Source organism: Panulirus ornatus, chromosome 52 (genome assembly GCF_036320965.1).
Source record: "Panulirus ornatus isolate Po-2019 chromosome 52, ASM3632096v1, whole genome shotgun sequence".
In the NCBI taxonomy this organism is placed as follows: Eukaryota; Metazoa; Arthropoda; class Malacostraca; order Decapoda; family Palinuridae; genus Panulirus; species Panulirus ornatus.
This window is the reverse complement of record NC_092275.1, coordinates 130,834-144,051: the sequence shown is the minus strand read 5'-3', so window position 1 is coordinate 144,051 and position 13,218 is coordinate 130,834. Positions and strand designations below refer to the sequence as shown.

At 40.0% G+C, this 13,218-nt stretch overlaps 1 protein-coding gene across 1 annotated transcript; it reads left to right on the top strand.

Annotated features, from left to right (window-relative positions):
* Positions 1 to 945: 945 nt before the first annotated feature.
* On the top strand, positions 946 to 7,152 carry LOC139765134 (glutamate receptor ionotropic, kainate 4-like; the record flags this gene model as incomplete). The annotated part of the gene is made up of 5 exons (XM_071692329.1): positions 946 to 1,026; positions 4,048 to 4,271; positions 5,554 to 5,715; positions 6,129 to 6,219; positions 6,849 to 7,152. Coding segments are annotated over exons 1-5 (862 nt in total), but the record flags the coding sequence as incomplete, so codon positions are not given.
* Between the last annotated feature and the right edge of the window lie 6,066 nt (positions 7,153 to 13,218).

Sequence of the window (13,218 nt, the reverse complement as noted above, 5' to 3'; positions counted from 1 at the left end):
TTTCCCTAACCCTCGCACCTTGCATGCCACCTTGACCAAAACACCCTATATCTGCCACTCTATCATCAAACACATTCAACAAACCTTCAAAATACTCACTCCATCTCCTTCTCACATCACCACTACTTGTTATCACCTCCCCATTCGCGCCCTTCACTGAAGTTCCCATTTGCTCCCTTGTCTTACGCACTTTGTTTACCTCCTTCCAGAACATCTTTTTATTCTCCCTAAAATTTAATGATACTCTCTCACCCCAACTCTCATTTGCCCTTTTTTTCAACTCTTGCACCTTTCTCTTGACCTCCTGTCTCTTTCTTTTATACGTCTCCCACTCAATTTCATTTTTTCCCTGCAAAAATCGTCCAAATGCCTCTCTCTTCTCTTTCACTAATACTCTTACTTCTTCATCCCACCACTCACTACCCTTTCTAATCAACCCACTTCCCACTCTTCTCATGCCACAAGCATATGTATATATATATATGCTTGTGGCTTATATACATATATATATATATATATATATATATATATATATATATATATATATATATATATATATATATATATATATATATATATATATATATTCAGATAGAGAGAGAGTTTTGATGTATATCTATACGTTTAAGTACTCAAAGACGCACGGTTCCTTTAGCAGCCAAGCATGTTACTGTATCATCATTGGCTGTAGCAGTGGATGCTGTACTGGCTCCAGTGACCAATCCTCGTTGCTCTGTCATCCATGTCTTTGATGGTACCATCTGGGCCTACACTACACTTACGGTGCGTAAGAATATTTAGTAAATGGAGTTTTTAGTCTGCTTTAATGAATCTTAGTCATAATCTTGATATGAGAATGGTGACAGTGTTTGAATATTATTTGTGGTATGACACTATTTAGCTTCTTACTTTCAGTCACTAGTTCATTTGCGGGCTCCTGAGGCGATGGCGATCTTCCAAACCACAGCAGAAGGCCATAATGTGACGCATGAGCAGCTCTCCATGGTTTTGTCTCACTCTAGGAGGGTAGGTCGGTCATGAGTTTACATGAGAATGACAGACAACAAGAGGCCTGATTGGCCATGACTGAGTTGTCTGATAAAAAAAAAAAGAAGTTTAGATTGAGAAGAAAATTCAACTTTGCTTTGCAGTTTTTTAAGCTATCATCGACTCCCCGATGCTGCACATTAGCCTTCTAATGTCCCCGTTACCTCAGTCGTTTAAACAGTTCATTCTTGGCATTTTTCTCAGAATACACATGAATTTATAAAGTATTTGTTTAAACGACTTTCGAAGGTATTTATAGCTTTAACATTCACCACGTCTGACGGTAACTTATTCCAGTGCTTAAAACAGCTATATGAAAAGAAGCTTTTTCCCATGTCCGTACTACTTCTTTTAGCTTTGAGTTTTATTCCATTTCTCCTGGTAACCGAACATTCTTTTTTTTTGAAAGGGCTTTCTTCCTCGCGTTTACTCTGTCTTATGACCCTACATTTCCTTTGGATTTTGATTAATTCCTGGCGGTTCTCATCGGTTCTCATTGATTTGAATTCATTTTATTTTTTCTTCTTTTGGCAAATTAGTCCTGTTCTCCTATTCATCCATGATGATTTATAGATATTGCAACTTCACGTAATTCGTGGAATATGCATATATTCAATCTCGAGTAGGTTTTTTTTAAGAATTATTTCACATTTCCTCTACTGTGTGAACGTCAAGAAGTTTTTTCCAATTGGTATTGCAAATTTCGTGTTTAATATTCTCAACATTTGCTCTCTTGTAATCAGGGATCAAGAGTTTGTCATTTATTCTATAATCTAAATTCATCTCTAATCAAACTGTTATCGCTTTTTGACAAACTCTCACCTACTTCGCAAGAGTGGATTAAGTTTATGTCACTGGTGAGGACAAGTTCAAGAATGGTTTTACCTCTAGTAAGGTTTTCAATCAACTGTTCTAGTAAAACGTCTACGATCAGTTCCATTCGTCTCGTTCCTTCTCGATCCCCTGTTAACATGTTCCAGTTTATGACTGGTCTGTTAATGCCTTATACCATTCTAACCTCTTTACTGTTTACCAGAGTTTTGATTTCATTGTATAGCATCTTATCGTCGTCTTCGTTTAGGGTTAGGAGGTCTGTAAATAACACCGAGACGTAGTTTACTTTTTAACTTGTCGGTGATGTTGATATAGTCTAAAGTGTGTGTGTCTACTTTGCTTATCTCAACAACACTTAGATTATTTTCAACGTAGATCAGAACTCTGCCACCTACCCTGTATAAGCGACCTTTCGTAAGTAGTCTATATCGGGTATTGCTAACTCTGCGACTAAGTGTTTATTCTCAGAGTTTACCCACGTTTCTGAGACTGCAATGATGTTCGGTTTTTCAGTAACTGCATGGGATATAAGTTTATCACGTTTCATAATGATGCTCCGGTCATTTGTGTAGATTAAACGTAATTTCCTTAGGGTTGATTTTTGGACTGAATTTTCCTTTTTGTACCGTCGGTATGTGCGTTTGTATTATTACTGTTAATTTCTGCGTGTGCAGTAGCGGGAAAGAAACGGTTCTCCATCTGTTTTGGGGTCACCACCTTACACTGACCCTCCCCGCAGTGGACCCTACCAGCATTGGTCCTAACAGTTACCTGAGAGTTGACCTGTATTTGTGCAAGCCGGTTACTTATACTGCCTGTGTTGTCCCCAGCTGACCCTACGTGACCTTTCTTAGTTAATTCCTCTGCCTGTGAGGCTACTGCTACTCCCCAGGGATCCCAACGGCTAAGGCCCCATCCATCCTGTATCGGCTACCTTTATGGTGATAAAACTGGACGCCTTGTCCCTCAGATCCCTTTCACACGCAGACTCCCTCCGCATTGACCCACCTCCCTCAGCTACCCCCTCCCTCCCCATTCTCCCAGTTCCTTCGTTAGCTCGACCGTGATTTGCTCTCCTGAGTAGTTTGTCTCCATCGGAAAAGGGCCTTATGTTCTCATCTAATACTTTGCTGAGTCGGGCTTTCCCTATTTCATGTAGGTGAAGACCATCCCTATCGTACAGAGATTTATCATGACTTAAATGGTCCCACAGGTCTATATACTAAACACACTATCCTCCTCCCTACAGAGCTCTTCGATTCTTCTGTTTATCCCCACCATTCTACTAAGGGTACAGGAGTCGAAGGCAAGAATCCCGATATCATAAGCTTCCTACTACTTTCTTTAAACTTGCCAATAAGTTCCTTATACTTCGCTAGTATTTATTCCGATCTCCCATTAACTGCATCGTTCGTCCCCACCTGAACGATAGAAATCACATCCTCTTGATTTTTTGACAGTATGTCGTCAAACTTATTTAGGACATGTTCCATCCTAGCACTTGCATAACACAAGTTCTTCCTACTTCTACCCTTCGCATAGAACTCCTAGTCTTGATGTCTGACTATAGAGACCCCGACCAGGATGATGCTACAATCATCCTGTACTTCATCTAGTACGATAAACCTATTGTGATTGGAGAGTTCGTTGCTATTAGATTGTTCGGTAATGCGGCAATAAGATTTCCTCGCAGGTTGAAAGGAGGAAGTATCTTCCAACTTCGCCTCAGCGGTTGCAATCCTACTATCTAAGCTATCTACTCTAGATGGTATACCTACGTCCGTTTTCTGTAACGCAACCGCTTTCACCGCTAGGAACACAGCTCCCTCTTCCCACCCTTTCATCCTAACATCTAGTTTCTCCAGGGTTTCACCGCTTTTCCTAACACCCTCCGAAAGCATATCAAATACGTCGCAGAACAAACAAGAAATGTACTCACCTTCTTCTCTGAGGAGAAAATCTCTCGTGAGCTCCTGATGACATCTAAGACAGGCTCATTAATGAACGTTAAGGCGAACCTGACATGATAGCTGAAAAGGATGGGTCATTCTCACTTCTCTGAGGTCACTCACATTACGACTAGGAAGGGAGGGTCACCCACATATTGATGCTATGTTGTTACTGAATTGAAAGCTCACTCATACGTGATTCTTTCCACGTTGACAGCTGCGGCAGGTATCATGGTGCCTGACGGTGGTGGTTGTGAGTGACGACCCAGCCTTCCTTACTGCATTCCTTGAGGGGTTCTCCAAGGGCCGCGTCCTGGCCTGGCCGACGAGGGTCCTTGCCGTCACTCGCCTTCCCTACCAGTCCCTAAGGAACCTTCACAAGACCTTTTCCATGACAAATGCCATGATGTTCATTGTAGAAAACCATTCAGGAAATATCAAGTAATCCACAATGTACTGTCAATGTTTCCCCTAAAGAAATATATGACCATAAATTGTTACTGCAAGATAATCACGCTTCCATACAAAATTTGGGTATGCAATTTATATCAAACAATACTAATCACTTTGTCTCCCCTCTCTCCTCTATAGGTGTAATGTTTACATACGGCTTCCCTACAGTTTCCCAGACGACCAAGCAATTAGAGTCGCCACTTGGACATCTCGCCAGGGTCTGACTCTCGTCTCCAGCCTCCCGCTCTACCCTGACAAGTTTACCAAGTCAGCGATACACGACTTCTGTTTTGATATTCATATCTTTGATTCTCCATAACATGATATTCCTTACTGTTCTCAAGCTTCACTCTCTTTTTACTGATTAAGCTTACATCAGTCCGCGTTTATCCAAATGATACCAGTTTATCGGAAAAAATGACATGAAGTATTTCTCGAAAGCGATAATGTGCTATCTAAAAGCTTGTCTAATTTTCTTGTCCTTATTCATGTTGTGTGTGGGTGTGTGTGTGTGTGTGTGTGTGTGTGTGTGTGTGTGTGTGTGTGTGTATGTGTGTGTGTTTATGTCAAATGAAACTACTTAAAGCATAACTGGATTTAAGTTGTTGCTAAAGGGAGAGGAAATACGTATTAAATCAACGAGCATTTCTCCCTTATGTATGTAAAGAGTTTTGAGCGATATGTGAAAGCATTTGAAACCTCAATAAGCAGAATATTACACGATACCAGAAGTAGTTGACGATAAAGAAATCGACTCCCAGTATCCAAATAACAGATAATCATATGTACCTTTTTCCTGTGATATATGATGACCAGATAATAAAGTAAACAAAGACCATGAACACATATCGAAAGAGTAATGAAGATTCTATAGTTACCAGGATGAAAGTGTCACATACTAGAGATAGACACGTAAATGTGCGAAGCTAAGTTAGGATGAAGGAGCATTGAACATAGTATGAACCGTTGCACTTCTAAAGGTACAATCATGACGTAATGTAAGGTTAAGAAAAAAGTATGATAGTATTCAAAAGGTACGCAGTGTTAGATCATAGGATGTCTATCAACATGCGCGATATACAGATGCATACATGGTCATAAGGATGTATCTATTTTCTTTATACTATACAGTTTTATGAAGTATATTTCAAAGCTGGGTAATCTATGAAGAATAAGGGTTAAAGTACCAAAAACCATTATTTAATCCCATTGTCATGCAACCCAATAAAAGAATTCATATTAAGATTCTTTATACTCTTTGCTTGGCCAGGTTCCTTCAGCGTCCAACCCTGACAGTTGTCTCGGAGGAAAGTCCCATCAACAGACTGGTGCGGAAAGATGATTCCAAGAATAGACCTCAAGGAAGCCAACCGGCCTTTAGGGGACCAGTGCCCAAGCTCTTGAACTACCTTTCCACTGGCCTGAACTTTTCGTGAGTCAAATGGTTATTAGGTACTTGTGTAGCTTACTATTATTGACACCTGCTATAAACAATCTCCACCCAAGAAGTGCTTAAAGTACTTGACGTATGTCAACAAACGTTTTATAGACGGGTCTTGTTGAAAGTAACCAAACTCCTGACAATTTCTCGTCTACTCGTTTGTGACCGATCCATTATTCGACAAAATTTTACCTGGCCAACGTGACAGACCTGCTAGCTAAGCAGAAACAAATGCAAATTCTTTTTAAAAAGATAACTTCAAAACGTTTGTGAAAAACCAGTGATAATAACTTGCAATTCGTCACTTAAGTTCCTTTAGATGGTTAAAAATCAAGGTAGTTAGGGTTGTTTAGGCACAGTTTTCTGATCGACTGATACGTATTAACTGACCTCCTCCTTCCTAGGTACACGTATGTACGACCATCTGATGGCGCCTGGGGCTCTAAACAGGGTGATGGGTCCTGGTCTGGCATGGTTGGAATGATCATGAGAGGGGTAGGTGTGGTGACGTTCAAGTTCCTCTTTGTGTAAAAGAAAAATCAATCAGATTATTGTATAGGAACTTTCTAGTTAGCATTAAGACTTGGAACTATTGTAGAGGTAGTACTTACCTCAGGCTGGGTTGATCTAAGAAACCCTCATGTGTTAAAAAAGATAACTTTAACAGTGACTATGTTACTACAACAGCGTCGTCTTGTGGTAAACAAAAGTGTTAAAAATGGCTAGTTTAAGAACTGTTCTGGCGCATCTTCCGTAGTTGGTAACGATATTCAATTTTCTTCACTTAATTTTACTAGGAATTATTTACGGCGTTTGATATTCCCAAATATCAACTTACTACATTACTTTTATAGCATAGTTCAGTCCACAAATATTCTAGAAGACCATTTTGAAGTATATAAATCTTATTTCCTAAGCTGGTTTCCGCCATCTGCTGGTCAAGAATGACTTCTTATGCAAGTCTGGATTTCGACTTTCTTTGTTCCTCCAAAAACTTGAAAAACCTAGTTAGAATCCTCGCTGATCTCAGCGGATAACATAAACTTCCTGCAAATTTTTCTAATTCCTTATGGCTAACGTGTCATTCCTCTACGTAACGAATGGCATGATTATGGTATATACAGGAGGCAGACTTAGGAGCTGAGGTGTTCTCAGTGCACGCAGCTCGAGCCGCGGTTGTGGACTTCACTTACCCGGTGGTGATAGTGTACTTGAGGATAATAGGAGATCGTGGCCTGCCTGAGGTGGATCCTTGGGGTTTCCTGCTGCCCCTGACACCCCTGGTGTGGGCAAGCACCCTGGTGACCCTGGTAGTGCTGCCTACCGTTGTGGTTCTGCTGGCATCCTGGTCATCTCTCAAGACTGTTGTTGTCCAAGGCAGTTGGTTGCAGAACACCTTCGTCTTCATCAGGGTTTTACTACAACAGGGTAAGTCTTAACTGATACCAAAGAAACACTTTTATACCTCAGTAAAACAGTTTCCTGCTGAAACTCAAACACTGACGTGCAGTAAGGATGTTCATGTCTAGAAATTAGATGTTTTTGTCGCAAGTTCAGTTTTGGAAATAGGTGATATTAAGCATTTAGCTAAAATGACTAAATTTGTTTCTTCAGAGGCTGAAGTTTTAGCAAGATGGTTATAGATGAACACACACACACACACACACACACACACACACACACACACACACACACACACACACACACACACACACACACACACACACAAACACACACATTCACACGAAACAATACAAATGACAACAACAACAAGATCAAATTTCCATACAAATCAAGGCTTCTAGTACCGAATGTATTGAGCAAAAAAAAAAAAAAAAAAACAGAAAAATAAAAGCTAGTCGTTCAGGCAAGGAGAATCAAACCAGTTAGTCAGTCAGTCAAGGTACAACATGTTGCTGACGAACACAAACAGCCAAGCAATCCAAAAAGTGTTTAACAGCCTTTTTAACGAGGTGGTATGTTAGTCATATGAGACCACAAGGTTAGAAGAAGTAATGGAAATTATAGAGAAACAGGACTTGAACGTTATCACAACTGGAGGAGAAAATATAGAGGATAAGAGAGTAAACTAAACACTATGATAAGCGTTATCACACGAAGACGAACTTAGGGAATTAAAGAAAACGGTCGATGAGAATAAACACAAGTTTCAAGTATAGTGAGGAGGTTCAAAAGGTACACAATCAGAGGAAATTAGATAAAATGAATAAAAATTTCAATGGTTTTGAAAGGTTCCTCTCTAGATATTGTAATGGACTTTCAACAAGAAATGGCCATCAAACAGAGTACAGAAGCAAATGAAAATATGGCTGGGAAGGTGATCAGTCCCTAAAGCTGATCAACAGATTCAAAACATGAAGGGTAATACGGTGGGACCAAGACCTGGGCATAATGAGACACAGAGTTACACAGGAAACTGAGTGAAAATTTAGAGAAAATAAGAAGCAATGTTAGAGAAGTAACAACTCGAACAATCTATGGTCCCACACAAGGAAAGGATTAGAAAAGTAAAAGCCGTACACCATTAGTGCTTGTTAGTCAAATGAAATCTGTCAGAGCAAATCAGAGACACGGAGGTTGAAGAAGCAAGACTGAGGTACGTAGGAAAAAAATAGAAATAAGTGAATAGCACCAAAACAAGAAAGATGGATTTACGGAAGAGGTTGATAGACGTAAACCACAGATGATTTTTGGACAAGATGAGGAAGTTCTAGAAACGAAGGAAAAAATGAAAGAAAGAAAAAAGGATTAACGTTGCTTAATGTATATATATATATATATATATATATATATATATATATATATATATATATATATATATATATTCATTTATTTGTTTTGCTTTGTCGCCGTCTCCCGCGTTAGCGCGGTAGCGCAAGGAAACAGACGAAAGAATGGCCCAACCCACCCATATGCACATGAATATACATACGCGTCCACACACGCAAATATACATACCTATGCATCCCAAAGTATACATATATATACACACACACACACACATATATATATATATATATATATATATATATATGTATATATATATATATATATATATATATATATATATATATATATATATATATATATATATATATATATACATATATATATTTATTTATTTATTTTGCTTTGTCGCCGTCTCCCGCGTTAGCGAGGTAGCGGAAGGAAACAGACGAAAGAATGGCCCAACCAACCCATATGCACATGTATATACATACACGTCCACACACGCAAATATACATACCTACACATCCCAAAATATACATATATATACACACACGGACATACACATATATACACATGTACACAATTCATACTGTCTGCCTTCATTCATTCCCATCGCCACCTCGCCACATATGGAATAACAGCCCCCTCCCCCCCCCCCCAAGTGTGCGAGGTAGCGTTTGCAAGGACAACAAAGGCCACATTCGTTCACACTCTGTCTCCAGCTGTCATGTAATAATGCACCGAAACCACAGCTCCCTTTCCATAGCCAGGCCCCACAGAACGTTTCATGGTTTACCCCAGACGCTTCACATGCCCTGGTTCAATCCATTGACAGAACGTCGACCCCGGTATACCAAATCGTTCCAATCAACTCTATTCCTTGCATGCCTTTCACCGTCCTGCATGTTCACACCCCGATCTCTCAAAATCTTTTTCACTACACCTTTCCACCTCCAATTTGGTCTCCCACTTCTCCTCGTTCCCTCCACGTCTGACACATATATCCTCTTGGTCTATCTTTCCTCACTCATTCTCTCCATATGACCAAACCATTTCAAAAGAAACTCTTCTGCTCTCTCAATCACACTATTTTTCTTACCACACATCTCCCTTATCCTATTATCACTTAATCGATCAAACCACCTCACACCATATATTGTCCTCAAACATCTCATTTCCAGCACATCCACCTTCCTCCGCACAACTCTATCCATAGCCCACGCCTCGCAACAATGCAACATATATATATATATATATATATATATATATATATATATATATATATATATATATATATATATATATATATATATATATATATAAAGTGCGTAAGACAAGGGAACAAATGGGAACTTCAGTGAAGGGCGCAAATGGGGAGGTGATAACAAGTAGTGATGATGTGAGAAGGAGATAGAGTGAGTATTTTGAAGGTTTGTTGAATGTGTTTGATGATAAAGTGGCAGATATAGGGTGGTTTGGTCGAGGTGGTGTGCAAAGTGAGGGCGTTAGGGAAAATGATTTGGTAGACTGAGAAGAGGTAGTTAAAACTTTGCGGAAGATGAAAGCCGGAAAGCAAGCAGGTTTGGATGGTATTGCAGTGGAATTTATCAAAAAAGGGGATAACTGTATTATTGACTGGTTGGTAAGGTTATTTAATGTATGTATGACTCATGGTGAGGTGCCTGAGGATTGGCGGAATGCGTGCATAGTGCCATTGTACAAAGAGAAAGGGGATAAGAGTGAGTGCTCAAATTTCAGAGGTATAAGTTTGTTGAGTATTCCTGGTAAATTATATGGGAGGGTATTGATTGAGAGGGTGAAGGCATGTACAGAGCATCAGATTGGGGAAGAGCAGTGTGCTTTCAGAAGTGGTAGAGGATATGTGGATCAGGCGTTTGCTTTGAAGAATGTATGTGAGAAATACTTAGAATAGGAAATGGATTTGTATGTAGCATTTATGGATCTGGAGAAGGCATATGATAGAGTTGATAGAGATGCTCTGTGGAAGGTATCAAGAATATATTGTGTGGGAGGCAAGTTGTTAGAAGAAGTGAAAAGTTTTTATCGAGGATGTAAGGCATGTGTACGTGTAGGAAGAGAGGAAAGTGATTGGTTCTCAGTGAATGTAAGTTTGCGGCAGGGGTGTGTGATGTCTCCATGGTTGTTTAATTTGTTTATGGATGGGGTTGTTAGGGAGGTGAAAGCAAGAGTTTTGGAAAGAGGGGCAAGTATGAAGTCTGTTGTGGATGAGAGAGCTTGGGAAGTGAGTCAGTTGTTGTTCACTGATGATACAGCGCTGGTGGTAGATTCATGTGAGAAACTGCAGAAGCTGGTGACTGAGTTTGGTAAAGTATGTGAAAGAAGAAAGTTAGGAGTAAATGTGAATAAGAGCAAGGTTATTAGGTACAGTAGGGTTGAGGGGCAAGTCAATTGGGAGGTAAGTTTGAATGGAGAAAAACTGGAGGAAGTAAAGTGTTTTAGATATCTGGGAGTGGATCTGGCAGCGGATGGAACCATGGAAACGGGTGAATCATAGGGTGGGGGAGGGGGCGAAAATCCTGGGAGCCTTGAAGAATGTTTGGAAGTCGAGAACATTATCTCGGAAAGCAAAAATGGTTATGTTTGAAGGAATAGTGGTTCCAACAATGTTGTATGGTTGCGAGGCGTGGGCTATGGATAGAGTTGTGCGCAGGAGGGTGGAATGAGCTGGAAATGATGTTTGAGGACAATGTATGGTGTGAGGTGGTTTGATCGAGTAAGTAACGTAAGGGTAAGAGAGATGTGTGGAAATAAAAAGAGCGTGGTTGAGAGAGCAGAAGAGGGTGTTTTGAAATGGTTCGGGCACATGGAGAGAATGAGTGAGGAAAGATTGACCAAGAGGATATATGTGTCGGAGGTGGAGGGAACGAGGAGAAGTGGGAGACCAAATTGGAGGTGGAAAGATGGAGTGAAAAAGATTTTGTGTGATCGGGGCATGAACATGCAGGAGGGTGAAAGGAGGGCAAGGAATAGTGAATTGGATCGATGTGGTATACCGGGGTTGACGTGCTGCCAGTGGATTGAATCAGGGCATGTGAAGCGTCTGGGGTAAACCATGGAAAGTTGTGTAGGTATGTATATTTGCGTGTGTGGACGTGTATGTATATACATGTGTATGGGGAGTTGGGAAATTTCTTTCGTCTGTTTCCTTGCGCTACCTCGCAAACGAGGGAGACAGCGACAAAGCAAAAAGAAAAAAAGAAAAATTATATATATATATATATATATATATATATATATATATATATATATATATATATATATATATATATATATATATATATATATATATATATATATATATATATATATAACTTACCTACCAATTGACTTGACCCTCAACCCTACTGTACCTAATAACCTTGCTCTTATTCACATTTACTCTTAACTTTCTTCTTTCACACACTTTACCAAACTCAGTCACTAGCTTCTGCAGTTTCTCACATGAATCAGCCACCATATATATATATATATATATATATATATATATATATATATATATATATATATATATATATATATATGTATATATATTTATTTATTTACTTTATTTTGCTTTGTCGCTGTCTCCCGCGTTAGCGAGGTAGCGCAAGGAAACAGACGAAAGAATAGCCCAACCCGCCCACATACACATGTATATACATACACATCCATACACGCAAATATACATACCTATACATCTCAGTGTACACATATATATACAAACACAGACATATACATATATAAGGATTTGTATAATTCATACTGTCTGCCTTTATTCGTTCTTATCGCCACCTCGCCACACATGGAATAACATCCCCCTCCCCCCTCATGTGTGCGAGGTAGCGCTAGGAAAAGACACCAAAGGCCCAATTCGTTCACACTCAGTCTCTAGCTGTCATGTAATAATGCACCGAAACCACAGCTCGCTTTCCACATCCAGGCCCCACACAACTTTCCATGTTTTACCCCAGGCGCTGCACATGCCCTGGTTCAATCCATTGACAGCACGTCGACCCCGGTATACCACCTCTTTCCAATTCAGTCTATTCCTTCCACGCCTTTCACCCTCCTGCATGTTCAGGCCCCGATCGAACAAAATCTTTTTCATTCCATCTTTCCACTTCCAATTTGGTCTCCCACTTCTCCTCCTTCCCTCCATCTCTGACACATATATCCTTTTGGTCAATGTTTCCTCACTCATTCTCTCCATGTGACCAAACCATTTAAAAACACCCTCTTCTGCTCTCTCAACCACACTCTTTTTATTTCCACACATCTCTCTTACCCTTACATTACTTACTCGATCAAACCACCTCACACCACATATTGTCCTCAAACATCTCATTTCCAGCACATCCACCCCCCTGCGCACAACTCTATCCATAGCCCACGCCTCGCAACCATACAACATTGTTGGAACCACTATTCCATGAAACTTACCCATTTTTGCTTTCCGAGATAATGTTCTCGACTTCCAAATATTCTTCAAGGCTCCCAGAATTTTCGCCCCCTCCCCCACCCTATGATTCACTTCCGCTTCCATGGTTCCATCCGCTGCCAAATCCACTGCCAGATATCTAAAACACTTTACTTTCTCCAGTTTTTCTACATTTAAACTTACCTCCCAATAGACTTGATCCTCAACCCTACTGTACCTAATAACCTTGCTCTTATTCACATTTACTATGAAGTTTCTTCTTTCATACACTTTACCAAACTCAG